Source organism: Micropterus dolomieu, unplaced genomic scaffold (genome assembly GCF_021292245.1).
Source record: "Micropterus dolomieu isolate WLL.071019.BEF.003 ecotype Adirondacks unplaced genomic scaffold, ASM2129224v1 contig_8667, whole genome shotgun sequence".
Taxonomy (NCBI): domain Eukaryota; kingdom Metazoa; phylum Chordata; class Actinopteri; order Centrarchiformes; family Centrarchidae; genus Micropterus; species Micropterus dolomieu.
In genome coordinates, this window is record NW_025737653.1 from 28,149 (window position 1) to 48,117 (window position 19,969).

General features: G+C 41.2%; 1 protein-coding gene across 1 annotated transcript in view; it reads right to left on the bottom strand.

The window, feature by feature from the left end:
• Positions 1–19,290, bottom strand: part of LOC123965102 (voltage-dependent T-type calcium channel subunit alpha-1I-like) — a gene marked incomplete at its 3' end in the record, with an annotated part of 43,785 nt that extends 24,495 nt beyond the window's left edge. Inside the window, exons 1-7 of the mRNA XM_046041666.1 lie at positions 19,133–19,290; positions 13,361–13,709; positions 12,790–12,882; positions 7,694–8,018; positions 5,767–6,155; positions 1,797–1,948; positions 1,423–1,608 (exon numbers count right to left, since the gene is read on the bottom strand). Coding sequence (XP_045897622.1) covers positions 1,423–1,608; positions 1,797–1,948; positions 5,767–6,155; positions 7,694–8,018; positions 12,790–12,882; positions 13,361–13,709; positions 19,133–19,290 — 1,652 coding nt within the window. The remainder of the gene's footprint in view (positions 1–1,422; positions 1,609–1,796; positions 1,949–5,766; positions 6,156–7,693; positions 8,019–12,789; positions 12,883–13,360; positions 13,710–19,132) is intronic.
• Between the last annotated feature and the right edge of the window lie 679 nt (positions 19,291–19,969).

Here is a 19,969-nt window from a genome sequence, read left to right on the forward strand (position 1 = left end):
TGAATGATTATCTTACTGTAAATTATATAAGTTTTCAGCATCTACTTGTCTGTCTTAGTGTTGTAGTCAAGACCGCCCAAACCGAGACCAAGTCAAGACCAAGACCAGAGTTTATTGAGACCAAGACCAGATCAAGACTTTTAGGCGCTGAGACCAAGTCAAGACCAAGACCGAGGGAGGGCGAGACCGAGTCAAGACCAAGACCAGTTCCCCACATTACATGACACAATAAAATGCGGGACGAGATCATAGGTAGTTCTCAAATTGATCTGAAAGATCAATATTCTCTTTAAAACACCCACATACAAACACTAAGAGCTGAAATCAACATAAGCATTGCCATCACGGGGAAGGGTGATAGTCGTAAACGGTAACAACAAATTTTTCTTTAGCATTATTGGTTGCATTTGAAGCAATAAGTTTTACATCCAATCAAAGTAAGGATGTTAACAAATAAATCAGACAATGCAAAAGCAATTTACTGATATTCCCAAAGTTATGGTCTTGACTGGTCTTGAACTAAAATCCGGAGTCCTCAATGTCCAAAACCGAGACAAGACCGAGGACAAATGCTGTCGAGTCCAAGACAAGACCAAGACCATCAAAAAGTGGTCTTAAGACCGTTCTTGAGACCAAGACCGGTCTCAAGTACTACAACACTAGTCTGTCTGTCTATATGTCAACAAAACATTAGGACAACTCTCCCTTTCCATTACTGAGATTTTACATTCGACCTAGTGGAATGAGTCTTTACTGAATTCATGTGATGGCAAATAATTGCCACGCATGTACTGCCAACACATTTTACAATCAAAACTAAAGATTTCCATGCCAATGTTAAATTAAATCAATTTATCAATATGCTGATGGAATTTTAGATCTGTCAGTTTAAATGTTAACACTGTTCTTTGAACTGAGACCTCTCTGTTTCATTTATTGGAAATTCAAAAGTTAAGTGTAATCAAATATACAGCTGACGGAGAGATAAATAAGTCAAGGTACTCATAACCTTCATGCCAGAAGTAATTCTGGAGGTCAAAGAAAAAAAAGCCTTGATGCAGCTGAGACACGGTTTGGGCAAAAATGGGGTGGAACTCCAATAATTGGAAGTTAATCCTGTTATTTTGTTGTGCATTGGCCTTTGGCTAAGGCTGCCTGCACCAAGCTCAACTACGATGTTTTGTATATTTTACATATTTTGCATATTTTTGTATTCGAAGGTGGTGGTGACAAAACAATCTGTCGTAGGCTGTTAAACTATCAGGCACAGTACGACACAATGCACATGTATAAATGCATATAATCTCTGTTCTGCTACTACACAGTCTTCACATATAATTTCTTGACCTCTCTGTGTCTCGCCACTTCCTTTTGTCCGAGCCACATTCCACATAAGTACATGCCCCTGTGCCCCTCCGTTACCTGAAGATGAAGATGAAGAGCATGAGCAGCATACAGAAAGTGGCCACGTTGTCCATAGTCTTCATCAGCACCACCAGCTGCCGCCTCAGTGCAGGCATGAACCTCACCAGCTTAATGACCCTCAGCAGCCTGAAGGTCCTCAGCACTGACAGGCCGCCGTCTGCCTGGCCGATAATCTCACACACGCTGGGGTGACGTGTGCATGTGTGTTTAACACAGAGAGAGACAGAGATAAAGTGAGAAGTTGGAAGAGAAGAAAGTGGAAACATTATAAACAATATATCTCATCTCTATTTACATTTCGATGTAGTCAACTTGCTCACTAAGTGGCAACCTTACTTAACAATCAGCAAATCATTTTGTAGATTGCAGACCTGATGATGACGATGATGCCATCAAAGATGTTATAGGGGTTCCTCAGGTACTCAAAGAAGCCAAATGCGGTCAGCTTTAGGATCATCTCCAGTGTGAACATGCTGGTGAAGACAATGTTGCAGATCTCCAGGATATTGGTCAGCTCATCGGGCTGGGAGGAGGCAGGTGGAGGGGTGGGGGTTGGAGGCGGTCACAGAAATAGAAATAGATAATGAAAACAGAAAGAAAGATGTGGAAGTGGGAATAGACAGAATGGCGCAAAGAGTGGTAGGCAAAAGATAAGAGGGGCTCCAGTTGTCATTCCAAGTTAAAAAAAGAGCAGCGACAGAGACAGAGAGGCAAGTACAGACAAAAAGATAAAAAACATGGTTGATATTAAACCACTGCTTTGCAATCAAAAGATGCGGGAGCCACTGTGAGGAAAACAACTGTGTACACATCACATTTCTCCGCCTGTGCTGAAACGGCTGTCACTCAAACTGTCAGTCACTTGAAAAGAGAATTATCTTTTACCTGGCAAATAAAATTAACACATACAGCTTATCTTAGATAGGCAATAGACCGAGAGGAAGGGAAGAGACAAAAAATTGTGGGTGTTTTTTTTAGCACAGCTGTTTATGTGAAATTGTAAAGGAAAACTCAGGGCACATCACATCAGCTATAATAGGAAACAGGAAAATGAGAATGGAGAGTGTGTATTGTCTGTATAGCACATGGTGTCAAACACTAGCTGCTGAATAGGAGACCATGTTATCTGGAATTGGCCAAAGAACACGAACCGATCACACACAAGAAACAAACACACATGCCCCAGTAAGTCTCGGGTTTATTTCCATTTGGATGTGCGTGTGCACCAGCAGACTTGCTTTATTTTGTGTGTGTGTGTGTGTGTGCATATGGGTAAGTGAATGTGTTTTATGTGCGATACGGATCAGATGCTTTCTCTGATACTCCCTATGAATTTCAGTTTCAAAGCCAGCAGAGAAATAGCCAGCTAGCCCTGCCAAAGTTAGAAAAGCATGTCAGGGAAAAACACACACTCCAGCCCCTCCCCTCCTCTAATCCGCTTTTTCTCCCAATCTATCTCCATCCCCCTAGTTCTCCATCCTTTTTTCTTTCTCTTTCTGAGTCTCATTATCAGGCAGACCCATCTCTTCCCAATCAATATCCTCCTGTCGATCAGGGGGAGGGAGAACGGTACGGGGAAGAACATGGCTGAACGAGGGAGGGAAAAAGAGGAGCGAGCTAAGGGGGGTGTTTAGGAGTAGATGATGACATGATGGGGGAGAGCAGAGGAGAGGAGAATACTCGATTTTAGGAGAGAAAAAGTAAGAATAATAAAAGGGATGGAAGGAAAGGATAAAGCTCATGAGTTCAATTTTGACTACAAAGTAACAAACTAAAACGTCTTCTGAAACTCATTCGAGCTCAGTACTTTAGCTGTAGCTGGAAGCTGGTGGACTACAGAGTGCTTATAATGACATTACTCACCATCTATAAAAAAATTCTAATGTCATGAAACACACATTAAAAGAGATACTTGTAATGGGAATGTAGGGATAAATGTCCAAAGATTCACAGGCACAAACACGTTTCAGCCTTTAGCAGTTAGCTCTAACCTTGACCTATGTCCAGAACTCCCTCACCAGTGCAAACACAGGATATGAGATTTATTGCTATTGACAGAACCATCACATCCCTTGACACCACAGTTTAACTCAGACAAAATACCATCATTCCTCCCTCTTCTTGCCCCCCCCGCTTTCTGCTTTTCTTCTTCTTGACCCATTACCTTTCATTCCCTCACCACATTTCTCCTCATATCCTTATACCTGTGCCCTCCCATGCTCCTCTCCAAATCCTCCCTAATTTTCCATCCCCTGAATAATACTTCATATTTTGTCCTACCATACAAATGTCCTCCCCGGGTTTCTCTCTTGAAATGCGCCCTCAGTCAGCATGTGAATGTTGCTTGAATATGAATGACTAAGCTACAGCTTCCAAGCCTGAATTCCAGGGTGCCAATTTCTCTTCCACCAGAGATGTCCAGACACGAACGCACATAGCATGAAAGCAAATAGGCTGCACCCTTTGATGATATTAGTAAGTTATAATCCAACATAAAATATCTTTGATAGTCAAAGGTCACTGAAAAAATTGCAAGGCCATACCTATACAGAACAATATGCTTTTTTAAAAAATGTAACCACACACTTGGCGGGAACATTTCCCTTAACAAGGGTGTGGTGCAAGTAAGGAATCCCTGTGGTTAGTCGTTTCAGTTTCAGCGTTCCTGTTTTAGAATACATTTGCACAAGGCAAGAGCAAAACATGCGCTTGTATCACAGCTTTTGTGTGAGCCTGTGGAAACTGTGGAGAGAGAAAGACTCAAGAGACAGACAGACAGACAGACAGACAGACAGACAGACAGACAGACAGACAGACAGACAGACAGACAGTCTGTGAGCGTGTGCATGCAAATGTATGTGTGCTACTGCATACATGCCTACTTTGACACGTACACGCTCGCTCACACACAGAATCACACAGGGAATTGAGCCGAAAACTGCTGTGTAACCGGCGTCTTCCTCCCTCTTCCCTTCTCACTCACCCCCCCTCGTTTATTTTTAGAGCCTTCAGAGATGAAGGAAAGCAACTACTCTGTACGCTGTCAAAGAGTGTGTGGGTGGATGAGAGAAAGAGAGAGAGAGAGAGGTGGGGAGACAGAGGGAGAGTGAAACTGAGGTAAAAGAGTCAGAGTAGATGAGACACTCGGGGTAAGGCAGGAAGGACAGAAGGAAGGAAGACAGCAAGGACAGCGAGGGAATTATGGAGAGACTAAGGGGAGAGAGGTGGAAGTAAAATTAACAAGGGAGGGAATAGGGGAGAAAAAGAGAAAAAAGTGAAGAGAGAAAACAGAACGGCATGAGCTCAGAGATGAAATGAAGGGGAAAGAAAGAGCGGTTTTATGTAACAGCTTGCGAGTGTATACCTGTGTGTGTTTCTGTTGGTGCATGCGCACAAATATAAAAAGATATTTGTTTACGTGAACACACAGACACACACACACACACACACACACAGGACCACACACTGGACACAAATGGATGTGTATTGTGTGTGTGTGTGTACATGACGTGTACTCTTGGCAGGCTTCTCCCGCTCTCACACCTGCCTTGTCTGCCTCTGAGGAGCCTGGCCAATGTTAAAAGCCAGCTCGGTTTTGTCTACCGCTAGGCTAAATGTTTACACCTCTGTTGGGAAACTGCGCAGCAGTGATGCTCCACTCCCACACTCATCCTTGTGAATGTCATCTGCTATTATGATATTTCTAGCAGCAATGCTTCATCAGTAGCGATAGTGGTGATTTGTGGATGTGAGAGGGGAGAGAGAAATGATTACACGCTCTATTGACACTATAGTCAGTCTAGGATTAAAGACTTGCCTTTTTCTACGATGATGGCAAGGACCATAGTTTTTACCAGTTTCCAATACATTCACTATCTTTGTTGACAAATGACTGGTGTTTGGAATCAGTTGTCAGGCAATGTCTAAAATAAAAGCCAGTCCCCCATGAAGATGTGGAAGAAAAAGTATTTCTCTTTTGAACAAAAACACTGCTCTATTTGATTGATTTATGGTGATCAAATTTACTTTTTTCTTCCTTCTTTCCTGCTGTTAATGAAACGAAACTCAATTAAAGCGAGGAGATTATGGCCTCTGAATGTTTTTAAGTGAAACACATGTTGCATGTGTTGAGTGGGCAACACACAGTAACAAAAGGAAATTAAGACAGTAGAAGTGAAAACACTGAGGCTTCTTACTTTAGTATGATCCAATATTTTAAAATGTAAATAAAAAATGAAGACCGCTCTCTATTAGTAGTTTCAAATTAAAGGCCTCTCTTGGGTTTGTTTTGGTAAAATGTTTCCATTGCACATTGTGACAGCATGGGGTTTATCATCTTACCTGGTTGTGATGCTCGATGCCCATACTGATGGTGTTGATGAGAATTGCGATCATAATGCCCCTGCTGAAGTACTTGCTCTCCACAATGCCCCAAAGTTTCCTCCTCATATCATTCCAAATGTCTTTGCAATGTCCAAAGCATGTCCTCTTCCTCCTCCTCTCTCCATCTCCCTTCTCCTCTAGATGGTTTTCCTCTTTGCCCGTCTCTTTCACTGTGTCCTCCTCATCTTCCTCCCCGTTGGCGGAGGATCCCGCAGCCCTCGCCCCCTCTTTCAGTGATAATGCACACATAGGGCAGTCCTCGGGACTCTGAGGGACAGCCAAGCTGATGGAGTTGGCAAGTGGCTGAGAGTCGTGGTCTTGCTTGCTTTGGTGCGGACAGTGCGATGCTACATGGGTGAAGAGATGGGAAAGAGAGACAATGGATGGGCTTTAATTTCAGATTCATGTTCTTTTGCAATGCAAAATACACAGGTAGCAAAAGTTCAAAACTATAATTTTAACAGAACAGTATAAGCTTGACCTTGCCAAAAGGTAATCAGTACATCAGCCCTAAAACCATCTATAATGCATCATGACACATTTGCAATCAAGCCTAGACAGTGGCAAAACCACATTTCATTTAACCTCTTGGAAAAAGACACCTATTTCCAGGAAAAAAAGCCTAAAATAATATACCCAAAATAATAATAATCAGGAATAACTCCTCAACCAATTCTGGTCTCTTTTGATAGGTCAGAAGCTAAGGAATATGAATAAACTGTAAATTAACGTATTTATTTAATGGAGATGCAATAAAGGAAAATATGGTATTTTTATCCTTGCGTGCAATATCACTGTCAAAACCATCATCCAACTGATTATAATGCAACTAAATATCTTCTAAGACACCTGGAACACAACTGTAAATTTGATGAAAAGGAACTTTCCTTTGCCTTATTGTTTTTGTTTTATTTTCATGCTCTCTATGTGTTTTTATTTTTAGCACTACATGTTTTATCTTGTAGCACTTTGGGATATGCTTAAATATAAAGTGCATTACAAATAAAATGTATTATTATTATTATTATATACAACAGTTATTGCACAATTTTTAGAAAAATATACCAGGCAAATGTTGACCACATTTACTGTTTATATGTTCACTTTTATTGTGAGTTTTCTTCAAAACACTATTTCTCTCCATACAACCACATTCCAAATAACATAAAGCTTCCAAATTTGAAATATTGATAAAAAAAAGTGAATATTCATCAACATTACTATGACCAAAGCACTCCCATGCTTTACAGACCCACAACTTGAGAACAGAATCATACAGGGGTGTAAGTGGGCTCTGTGGCCAGGTCAGTTGTTTGATATACTGGATGTCTGTGTAGCTACAAGGGGTCGATCGTTAGACGATGATAAAGACCGTCTGTACCAAAGCAACACTTCTCCTCTCCTGCGGATTCTGGCAAGAAACGAAACCTAAGAGCTCACAGAAAACAACTGTTTTTGGACTGAAAACAGCGAAAACGACACAAGTAAGTCAGCGGTTGTAACTGTATATGACTAAGGTGTGGGATGAGAGGAGAGATATAGGGAAGACAATAGCCATGTACAGTGATTTATGATGTGATATAAGCTCATTTAGATGTTTGATTTGTGTTTGGTATGGATAAAAATGGTTGGTTTGACGTTCTGGCTGAGCCTCCTAGCTTCCCGGAGATGTGTGGCATGCATAGGGTGACACTCAACTACGTTTTTGTCCTCCCCTGTACCGGGCAAGTCCATACTTACCATCCCGCATTGGGTGAGCATTATTATCCATGAATTTCATAGTCAAGTCAAGTTTTCATTATGTTTTTTCAAGTCACTAAAACATGTCAAATGTTACCTAAATAAGACATATTCAGATGTCATACGATGAGGCCCTCCTACTCACATCTTGGGTGCCTGGAATGATGCCGCTCTCCGTTCACATTCCCCCCACCACGCCTGTTACCCCTGCCTCCGCCGGCTGGCGGAGGCTTGCCCCTCAGCGTGTAGTAGAGAGCTGCCGATCTCCTCTTAGCCTTGCGGAGGACGTGGCAGACCAGCTGGAAGAGCTCCTCATAACAATCTCCTGGCTCGGCCATGCTGGCCAGGGTGGAGGAGGACAGGCATTGTGCCCTTTGCTCCTGCATCAGCTGGTGCTCCCGCTGTTTGGTCTCTGAGAACTGGGTGGCGATAACCACCAGGCACAGGTTGATCATGAAGAAAGAACCAATCTGGATGGGGGTGGAACGACAAACAGAAAGTTAGCTCATGTATGGTAGAACTTGTTGGTTGCACAGTAAAGCAAAGCAAACAATTGACAATTTAGGGAACATGAGCTAATATTGTTGTGTAGAAAAGAGAGGGGGTAAGTTAGTACAGGGAGTTAGTACAGAAATCCCCATTAACAAACTTCACTGAGAAGCAACCCTAACTAAAACAATAAACTAGTACAGTGTCTTATTTAAACAATCAGCCTATGGCTAAAGCAGATGCTGCCCATTTAAGAAACATGAAATACGTGAAGAATTGGGATTTTCTAATGGTAAACCCAGACTCGCTTTCACATCAAGCTCACATACTTGCTGATTCTAATAATGTGTGCCAATCGCCCTGTAGAAATGTTAGCACACATGCTAAAGGTCTCTGAGGGCTGGCTTCTCACCAAACCGAGGCTGATTGGAGCAGAAAGACAGAGCCAACACATGCCCAAAGCACAGTTCCGCGTCTGGCTATCTTTCTCTTTCTCTTCCTCTTATTCTCTGACTTAACTTTCTCTCTCGCCCCTTCTCCAACTCAGTCTCTGTCTTTACTTTTCTTAAAGCCCATCCTCCACAATGCTTCTCACGAACATTTCTTTACCAGTCAGTGAGGCTATATTTTTCCTCTTTTTCACAAAAGACCGTTCATTTTCTCATCATTAGTCAAAGTGCAGAATGGAGGGATATTTGCAAAGAGGAGATGGGGCGCATTGTGAATGGTACGTGTTGGCTGACCCTTTTAGTGGCAGTAATGGGAATCACTACATGACTGCTGAAATGGCTTTTATTGGACTACTTCAAGCTGGTTACGGAACAGTGATTACATCAATATAAGTAATGCTGAACAACTCAAAAAGCAGACCGCTGGATGGATAGAGCAACTTGTAGGAGAGTCTCAGTTTTGTTCATTACAAATCTGATCCCGTTTGCCTTTTGGACAAAGCTCTCAGATAGCCACGTATTGAGAACACACACATATGCTGTACGCCTACAAGGCCAAAACATTTGGAGCAGGAGCACTCCATAAAACATTCCCAGATGAAATCCAGAAAACCCAAACTTAATGACCATCCACCTAAAGACTTTTATACACAGTAATCAAAAATGCAGGGGAAGGTGAAGGAGAGACTGGGGATGCTGGGAGGAATAAAAAAGAAGAGAGTCCAGAGATATTCATGGAGAGAGAAAGAGAGAGGAAACATAGAAGGGAGGTGTGTGTCTGTGGAGGGAGAAGGAGGAGAGATGCCCATCTGTGGCTTGTGGGTCAAAGCAGATCTGCAGGTGTGTGGGGCTTTGATTTCCCTCCAGGCTTGCATCTGTGTGTGTCTATTCAGTAATTCTGATCAGTAGACAGCTTTGTGCATAATCAGGAAGGGCAGTCAAATATCATGCATTCAGATGATCAGTGCATTATGGATGCATGCAAACACAGATACACACGCACGCACGCACGCAAAACATAAACATTCACATAGACAAAGGCACGTGTGATCACACACACTCACACAGACACATATTAAAATGGCTTAGGCTACAACTGCATGTGTTTATGTGCTTCCATGCAGAAACTATCATATACATTTATATGTTCTCTCTTTCTCTGAAACACACACACACACACACACACACACACACACACACACAACATCCTAATAATTGCCCTCTTGGTAGTGTTTAGCTCTAAGTCACTTTACTCCATTTACTCACACTCTTCAAAGTGACACTAATACCGACACTTAGGTTGCACACTTGACAGTATATCAAATATCAAGCAGATAGAGATGAGACTCTGTTTGACACGTTGGAGGTCAAACTTCTCTTTGTCTCTGGATTTTGTGTTCAAGAACACAAACACTTGCAGGATCAACTAACAAGCTTTAAAGCAAAGAGTGCTTTAACTTTATGACGACACAGCACCCACACACACATTCACACACACACACTGAGAAAGAATTAGATAAGTAAAAGAGAATAAGACAAAGGGCTACTAAATGAAAGAATGAGAGAGTTAAGGTGACCTTCAATGTGTGAACAACACATTTGGGGTCTGACCGAAAACTTCTCAGCGTGTCAGCAACTCTTCCAAGGCATCCCTCAGGACGTTTGACTACACGTTTCCAAACAGACTGCAGAACCTTGCGAGGAAACTCAAAAGGGATGGCACATTTGTGTCAATCAATCATGCACCATAAAGGGAGCAGGGTGTTGTTAGGTGTTATGCAAGCCATTGAGCACTGCATATTGAACTTTAAATCAAATGAGCTTGTTTTGTTCAGTCACTTCTCCCAGCCTAATTGTTGTAGTTCTACTGGGGCATGAACTTGACTTGACTTCCATTCAGTTTAAGGACAGAATTAGGGGTTGAGTTCAATTTCATGTGTCCCGTGCTGGACGTTACTATAACTGTAGCATGGGGCTGTACAATCCACATGGCAGGAGATTGGGATCAATGTAGCAGCATAAACCAAGCAAAAGTGATTACACTGTGACACCATGTCAACTATCTGGGGGTGCCAAAAGGAGCTTACAATGGCAATGCCAACTTCAGGTCCGATGTGCCCAAAAGGGGATGTAATTCACAGCTGCAGATGCCAATAATCACCTCAGCCTGATAAGGCCAGTGTTGTGAGGAAGAAGTGGCTGGAGAAAACAGTGTTTTATAGAGCAGGCCTTGCACTCTGTTTAAGTTTTGCTGATTATAATTATAGTGAAAACAGTGAAACTGTAGTGTGCTTGTGTCTGATTGGTGGAATTCTTCACACCGTTTCATCCACTTTACTTTAGTCATCCTCAACTCATTAATTTACTCTCACTTGTCTTTCTTCAGTATACACAGAAGGCAGTTCTGCAGCCAGTCAATGGCATGGGAATGCAGAATTAAGCAACTTTCATTGTGCCACTATTTGGCAATAGTGAGCTGAATAGAGCTGATCAAGCTCTTGCAAACAGTGTGCATGTAGTACATTTTTCTTTTGGACATTCATGTCATTTGTCTTCCTCTCTCCCAATTTTCCTACTCACTACCAAATATACATTTAGGTAACATCCACCCCCTCCTCTCCCTCCCTCCATCTGACATTGACTGTAGACAGTCCTTTATGTAACTATGGATTTCCACAAGTCTATTAACACTTCAATCTTGCACTGTGCAAAATATCCTGATTCAATATATTGAAGGCAGGAGACCACTGAGGTCAACATATATTGGAAATGTTATAAAGGATTTCTATCTCCAGAGAGTCTAACTACATTAGCACTTCATAAATTATTTATAAATTTTTTATCATCAGAACATACTGGGGTGCGTTTCCCCTACAACCACGGAAGGTAGCATTGAGCTATGTTGGTATGATGCACCGTTAAACTAACAAAATCTGAAGTACGACCGTTTCCCAAAACTGTACCTTGTTGTTACCACCGTGGTTTGAACTAACTTAGTTTGAACCAACATGGTTCGAACTAACATGTTTGCAGGTGTGGTTGTCTGACTTTCAAAGCACAAAACTCACAAAACGTTGTCATATTCTGCCTAAATATGTCAGTTGTGACCGATATAACATTATTATGCTAACTTATTATTTAGGCTTTTCATATTATAGTCGTACCGGCAATAACAAAAAAAATCAACAATAGTATTAATGAAATCAACAATATAATTAATATATAACCTAATCATTTTATTTAGCCTAAATATAGGCTATAACTTAAAGGAAAAAATTAAGAATTATTAGCGATTACAAGACATTTAGTAAAATTATCATTAATTAAAAGTATCTTCGGTTCAACACTTTAACACTATTATGAATTCCTTGGCCGCACATGATATCAAGGTCTTGAAAATAGCTCAGTGCGATAAGTGGCTGAGCTTATGATTATCCTCTATAGAGACAGACACAGGTTTGAATCTCATGAGCTCTCTATTTATCTTTGTTATAATGGCAACGGAAGCTCTCAGCGATTTATTCATTACAGTACTTTCATGAATTTTATGCTGTCCCTTTTTATATTTATGTTTGTAATGAAGACTAGAGAACACCCATCTTCCTCAGAGGCCTAGAAATGTATACACGAAGGTAATATTAAAAGTTATGTCTTCACATTCTCCATTTTGTCCTTTAACCTTTGTACTGGGTGACTAATATTAAATGAAGTTATTGTGAACAGATGGGTAATCTGTGAGAAAGACACCTGCTGTTTGTAGATGGTCTACACTAAGATACTTAGTGAATCAATGTAACCCTACCCATGACCCGACAAATACATTTAAAAGTACTTTTACAACTACATTTAAAAAAGAACTTCACCATAAATATGTTTGTACAGCAGGATTATCTAACATTCCCTGCTTACACACATTACATCCACCTCCTAAGACTGTATTTTCTGCTATCAGTGATGTCTGACAGTCACCATGAGCTGAGCTTCTAACCACAGGTCAGGAGCTGTAGTTCGAACATTTGACGACAATTGGTACGAACGTTCTTCAGAACTATGGTTTCGAGGGACCATCTGCGTCGCTTAACGATGGTTCGTACCATATAAGTTACCAACTTAGTTACCTCCATAATTCGAACAAGGGTTTTGGGAAACAGTTGCATCGCAACTGCATAGTTCCAACCAAGGAAGTTACTACCGTTGTTAGCAACAATGCTTTTGGGAAATGCACCCATGTACAGTAGATGGGTCAGCTGGTAGGGGTGTAGAATACTGATATAATAATAAATGTAGGAATGAAGTTACTTACAATGATGAGTAAAATGAAGTAGATGAAGTTGTAGAAGGAATGGGCATCCATTACATAATACATGATCTCCACCCAGCCTTCCAGAGTGATGACCTAGGAGAAAAAGTTATACTGAGCATAAAGAAATAAACACTTATATCAATACACAATACCAACTAATATCCTGACTCAGCAGAATATAATTGCAAAAAATATTACTTTTACCAATTTACCTACTACAGTGTAGTTCATGTTTAAAACCTGTGGATTTTTCTGAAGTCGATCTTGATGACTTAACATTGCTAACCCTCAAATAAAAGAGTGAAAAATGTTGAATCGCTGCTTAAGTGAATCCATAAATCAAATTAAATTCATTCTTTTGAGAAGAATGATTGGATTTGAATAGTTCAATCAGCCAAGAAAGACTCTTGAGTTCAAAAGCAATTATTTCATCAAAATAGCATTGGCCTTTTAAACATGTGATGTTGTTGAAATCAGCAATCTTTTAATAATAACTTTTTTTTTTCTATTAAAATATTAGCAACATCACAGTCCGACCTCACCTTAACCTCACTAGCCGTCAAACTCATACCTGAAAAATTACAATCCAGGCGTAGACAATGTTGTCAAAGTTGATGGCACCTTTGTGGGGGTTACTGTTTCCTGTGTGGCATCGAGTGTAATACTGGTTCCAGTTGATGCACAAACCAATTGCTTCGCCTGCACCACTACTGTTGGCCAGTGGCTCAGGACTCAGGCCCAGAGACTGTCTGTGGAGCGCGTCCTCCCTGTCTAGACAGCATGTGCGTCCTCCTTCGCGCCTCGCCGGCACATCAGAACATGACATGATGCCATTATCAGATGGCAGGGAGCAGATGAAGGGGCGTTCATCGTCCTCCTCTGGCTGGTAGTACGGGGCAGGGGGGGTCATACCTGAAGAGCTGGGGTGAGGACAAGGTGAGAAACTAAGTTAGTTGGTTATGGAATAGAATATATACATACAAACGTACTACTTCATTTGGGTAGTTTCATGAGGATTTCAATGAAAGACTTAAGAGGGAGGAAGAGGAAAGAATGGGAAATGATGTTCAATAGCACAGTCAATGAAGTAAATACTCGGAAGTACTCAACCAAGCCTTTGGGATAAATGCATCATTGAAGGCAAGCGGATGCATAAAGAAATGCAAGAGGGAGAAAGGAAGAGAGAAAGTATAATAATGTATACTCCATAACCGTATCCAGTCTACATACATACACATGTGCATGCAAACAAACTTTTTTTCTCCACACCTTGTTTTCATTCTTTTAGATGTCCCTTTCTAACAATTTTTTCACACGCACACACACACACGCACACACACACACACACACTAGAAAGAAGGAGATCCAGAAGTTGTTGACCTTACTAGGCTAACAAATGGATCAGTATGGAGTTGTAAGTGATATATACAGTATGAGTGTGTGTGTGTGAGAGAAAAACCTGACCAAGCAGTGAACCGGCAAACACCGCCTAAAGCTAGTGCAGCTAACCAAAGGCGTGCTGACAGGTGTGGTAAACAAGGGTGGGGTCATGTGTGAGTGGCTTGAGGAGATATCAGGCAGCACCTAAGACGTCACATTCAATAGCAGATAGTTCTTTATTTATCATTTTGGACGAGACAAGCAGGTGTTAAATTGCCACTCTGAATGGGCAACCTTAAGTCTGACTGCAAAGTCTATTGTTCTGAGTTTGTAAACTATTCTATTAAACTCAGTGAACCAGAGAATTAGAATACATTTAACTGAATCCTACAGCAGTACCTGTGTTCTTTCTTCATTGTATTTTCTTTTGTGTGTTTTGTTTTCTCTTGGTTGGAAGGGTTGAAACCAATACATGTATTGTGTAAAAGGAGCCCCGCTGACAACATCCACACATTGTGTGATTTATTTTGCACCATTTACCATGTATTTGAACCATTGCCTTCAATGTTCTCTCTGAACTACTCCAACAAGGCATGAAGAACTGCTTTTGTAGCCATTCTAGAAAATACTACCAGTGCTTCACAATAGGATGCAATGCTCCAATACTGTAAATAAATAAAAAATTTACTTGCGGATAAATAATTGGTCTGGTCTGCAGCAGAAATACCAAATTAGTTCTGCCATTTGAAACAGCTACAGCTCTGCGCTGCTGCCCTGATTACCTCACTGAACCCATGGACCTCATTTGGCTAGGACTGTGATAGGTGGTGATAATCATACATCAATTTCTGAGATGCACTGCACTCAGAAGTATGTATTTTAATAAGTGCCAAGAGATCTCCAGAGGGGCACTCTGAAATTAACAAGTCCACATATCTTCTAATAAAAACAATATATATTGTAATCCAATCCCTGTGCTCTTATTCTGAGACAAACTAGGAGGTTCTCTCGTAATGTATCTGGATTTTTGAGGGATGTCTTGATACCGAAACAGCTGCGTAATTTGTAGGCAAAGCGATATGAAAATAGTATTTACTAATCTAACTAACCAACTGACAAGCACACAATTGGAGATGAGTATGTTTTATCACCAGACAACAGACTGTTTAATCATGTAAACTAAATCATGTGAAAAGTGTATGTGAGATTGTGCTTGTATGTGCCCTAGCGTGAAATCAGCAGAAAAACAGATTACACTCTCGCGCAGTGACACCTATTGCACACATACACATCAATGAGCTCATTTGCTCCCTGTAAATGCCTGGCGTGAGTGATGACACACGCGTCTCGAAATTCAGAATCTAAGTGATTGCCACCGTCTAACCATCTAAAGCACTTTGTCATTTCCTGAGTTGTCTCCCATACCGCTCAGTCTTAATGGAAGCATGTCAAAGAGTCTGTCTTTCAATTCATCTCCACCTGGAAGTGTGGATTGATTTAAAGGGAACGTTGGCTGCCATTGGTGTAGTTGTGTGCTGGTGAGGCTGCAAGTTACCTTACAAATACCAAAAGACAGAAGAAGAAAAGACTAAAGCATTCTAAGCCGTCCTCCCTTCAAAACCTGTTAATTTAAAAGTTCAGTCTGTAAATTGTAGTGGCATCTAGTCGTGAGGGTTGCAAATTGCATGTTGGTCATCGCTCACTGCTCCTTTTCCAAGTGCGTAGAAGAAACTACGATGCTAAATAATGTAAAATAAGTGAGGATGTCCATTTGTCCAAATTTCACTTTTCTTCTTACTTCTATTAAACCAGACGACTACTACTACTTCTTTTTCTTTCTTCTTCATACGTATTCACCATAGTGTGTAGAGCAGTTACTGTAAAAACAACTTCCACATAAGGGGGCCTAAGGTGTATGTAGATGGAAATGACTCATTCTAAGGTAATAAAAACATAACGTTTCATTATGTAAGGTCTTTCTACACCACTGAAAACATAGTTATATATTGCATTTTTGTCAGCAGATCCTAAATATTACACACTGGACCTTTAAAGCAATAGATTGTAAATGCAAAGGAAATAATGCAAATGGAAGGCAATAGAAAACTGCTGCTGAAATTAATTGAAGCAAAAAAGTACTAAGGAGAACACAAATGACACAAATGAGAACAATGGGAGCCAGTCAGAAAGGCCTAGGTGTGTGTGTGTGTGTGTGTGTGTGATCTGACATGACTATGGCGTAAATGAGGGCAGGGTGTGGATACACATACCAAGGTCTGGGCCTGGGAAAGACAAAAATAGACCCTCTACATCAGCTGCCCCCCTGCTCCCCCCTCATAACTCAACACACACATTCAGGGTCAGTGTTTACTCACTGCACTTCAGCCCTCCTTTTGCTGTCTTGCTATTGGTCTTTTCCTCACATTTTATCCCCATTTCTGTTTACATACTAGTCTCCTCTTTCATTTTCATTTTTTTTTCCTACATGGGGAGGGGTATCAGGAAAAAGTTTGCTGAAGGCAAATGTAATGCAAACATCTGCGCAACCACAATTGCTTCACCTTATTGCTTAACCTGACATTCTCACCTCAAGCATATATGCATAGAGTTCATCCATGCCTTCCAGTGCATTTAACACCAGAACTCTTTTACTCCCTCCCGTAACCCTGTATGCAGGATAAGCGGTTGACGATGAATGGATGGGCTCTTTTACTCCCTCTTCAAGCTCTTTTTATAGTTTATGTCCTCTTTGTTTCTCTCCTCCTTTCCCTTTCTTTATTTTTTATCCCTTTTGCCTTCCTCTATTTCTTCTTCATTCTTCTCTCTTTTAGATTACAGCTACTCCCCACAGCTCTCTCATTTCCACTCATCTCCCCCTTTCCTTTTCTCTCTCCAATTCTCTTGATCCTTCCCTGTCTCCTCCCGTCAATAGCAGGATAGATACTGCTGGCATTCCTAGAAGGACAATTTCCCATTTTACCTCAACCACAAACCACACACATGCACACACAACACACATGCCAGCTCACTAATTCCAGGATCGATAGGAACAGTGGCCATATCAGGCTATACCACTTCCCACGGAAAGCAGCTTAGATGACTGAGTATCTTCACAGACATAGCTTAGAAACAATGCCTTGATTTGGTGGCACAACAAAGTTTCCAAATATGTATTGAGACACACTGGGCTTACAGAGATTGACAGCACAGTAGAGTTTGTGCAGTACAATGGAAGACACGAGGGACAGAGAGCAGAGATTAACTTAAAAGAAATACTGTTGAGAAAGGTTTTCAGTGGCATTCAAATTGGCGCTTTACTAATGGTGCTAAAGTGGAGGAAGGGATGAAAAAGAAAGAAAGCCCCTGTCAGAGTAGTGGAGCATGAATGAAGACTGTTGGCCCCCTGCCGGTGACTTGACATTGCACAGCATGGCACAGCAAAACCTGGCATCACACTGAGAACACACCTGCCAATGGAGAGCATGATGGATGAAGGATCGGGGCTACACAGTAGCAGAGAAAAGAGGCAGCTTCCACTACATAAAAATACATATAGTTTGGGAGACCATGAAGGAGAAACAGAGACCTACAAGCTTGATCTTTTTTTGGAAGTACATAAAAATGTCTACTGAAGTGCAGAGGCAAGAATATGGTGGAATACGGCACAAAAAGAGAAAGGTAGAGATCAAAAGAGGGAAGGTGTAAACTGCCAGTGAATGCTACACTTGACTGCGACACTTAGCCCACTCTATTATAACCACTCAGGGAGCAAACGTTAGCCCTTTACTTAGCATAATAGTCCTCAAGCGCTAACTCACAACGACCTTTCTAATTACGGGCACAAGCGCTCTGACAAACCTGCATAATATTTTGGGACAATGCTTTAAAATAATATGCAAAAACAACACTTAACTGCTTAAATAATAAGCAGCACTCAACATGAGATCACTGCCAGAAATCTGCTGACCAATCTACAGGAAGAAAAATGTTTCCTAAAGCAGTACTAAAAACTTGACCCAAGTCAATGTGGAGCCTGCTAATCACTATATCAGCCTTTAGCCCAGTGAAAATAAAAGTAGAAACCACTGGTTAAAGTAACTCATCAAGTGATTACTGTAGAGGTTGTTGCGGTAAAGCCTCTCAACTTTTAAAGGCGAGGACAAAGCAGGCAGGACTGTGCTAGGTGGCGGACACGTGTCCCCTTTGGTCTGGCAATAAGATCTGTCATTAGTATACGCGGTGTCAGCATAACCAGAGACAGAGCACAGCAGCACAGAGCAGTATACATGGCTTATATACATATTAAAAACACACGCATCAAGGGCATGTGTCTTTCTAGCGAGCTGACGCTAGCATAAAGAAGGGAAGTGAGAGACACTCTTCAGAGACAGAAATCAAACACTCACGAATACTGGTGAATGTCACTCACACACAGACACAGTGGGTGATGCTGTCGTGTAGGGTAATGAATATGGAGGCATGCAGCTGGAATCTGATCATGTTCTTATTTCCAAACTGGGAAAAAGCTGTACTGTTACTGTTGCTTTGAAGCTTGAGAGCAAAATGGAAAGGAGGAATTAGCATAATACCGGAGTTATGCTAATGTACATACTAAAATATGCAACACATACAGTAATCTTATATGACCTTGAATGAAATCCATGTGAAAAGGGAAACTATCCAGTATGAAAAAGTTTTATGTTCATAGACAAACCTCACAATTTGTACATTGTACAACATAATTTCAATAGATGTATTACTGTAATATAGCTTTTAATTTTAACTAGTATGACACAATAAAAGGAAAACAAATGGAAGGCATACAGGTGAGGTTCTCTCCCTCTTAACTTTCAATTTGTGGCCTATGATCATAATTTGAAGACACGTACTGGCACGACACAAACACACACTGTAAACACATACAGTACATCCTGCACGCACAGATCCACAGTGTTTAACTCACAGGGTGAAGTTCTCCTCTAGGTAGCAGCGGTTCCTCAGTAGCCCCGCCCACAGCTGCACGCCGATGATGCCGAAGATGAAGAAGACGAAGAAGCAGAGCAGCAGCACGTTGCCTAGCATGGGTAGAGTGTCTAGCAGGAGGTTCACCAGGATACGCATACCTGTGTGTTTCAATAGGTCAGTCAATCAATAAGTATCACAGGCTTACACCATTGACGAGGACAATGAAAATGTGCATACAGAATACTTTTATGCACAGTCCACTCTTGGTGGACTTTAATCGGTGCTGCACATAACATTTTTATTCACACAAAACCTACAATCACAGTAAAATCAATTCTAAGGCTCCCTCTGTTCATGGGCAACATTGAAAGCTGATTATATACTACTAACTTGTTTTGCTAAAAAGGTTTTGAAAAAATCTACCTCCTTGACTTTTTCCAGTCAATGGGGTGTTTCCTTTTTTTTCTACACAGAGGTCATAGGGAAGTGTGGTTGGGGTGGATTGTGGGCGCACAAAAAGCAGGAGGATCACATGCTGAATCCAGCAAGTAAGGGATAGGCTATTAAAACACTTGGTGAAGTTTAGGTAAAATGTTTCTGTAGTAATTTTGTAGCAATTGAATGTAAAAACCTAATTGCAGCAATACAAGCGTGTCCCCTGTCAAATAATGATGACGTCATTCCTGTGAATAGGCCCGTCTTCTAGTGATGACATAGTGAGATGTGAATAGTGGAAGATAATGACAGCTGATAGGACTAAGGGGAGAGTGAGATGTGTGACTGACTGATGAGATCATAGCAACCCGTACTGACACCTGTCTGTGTGTGTGTGTGT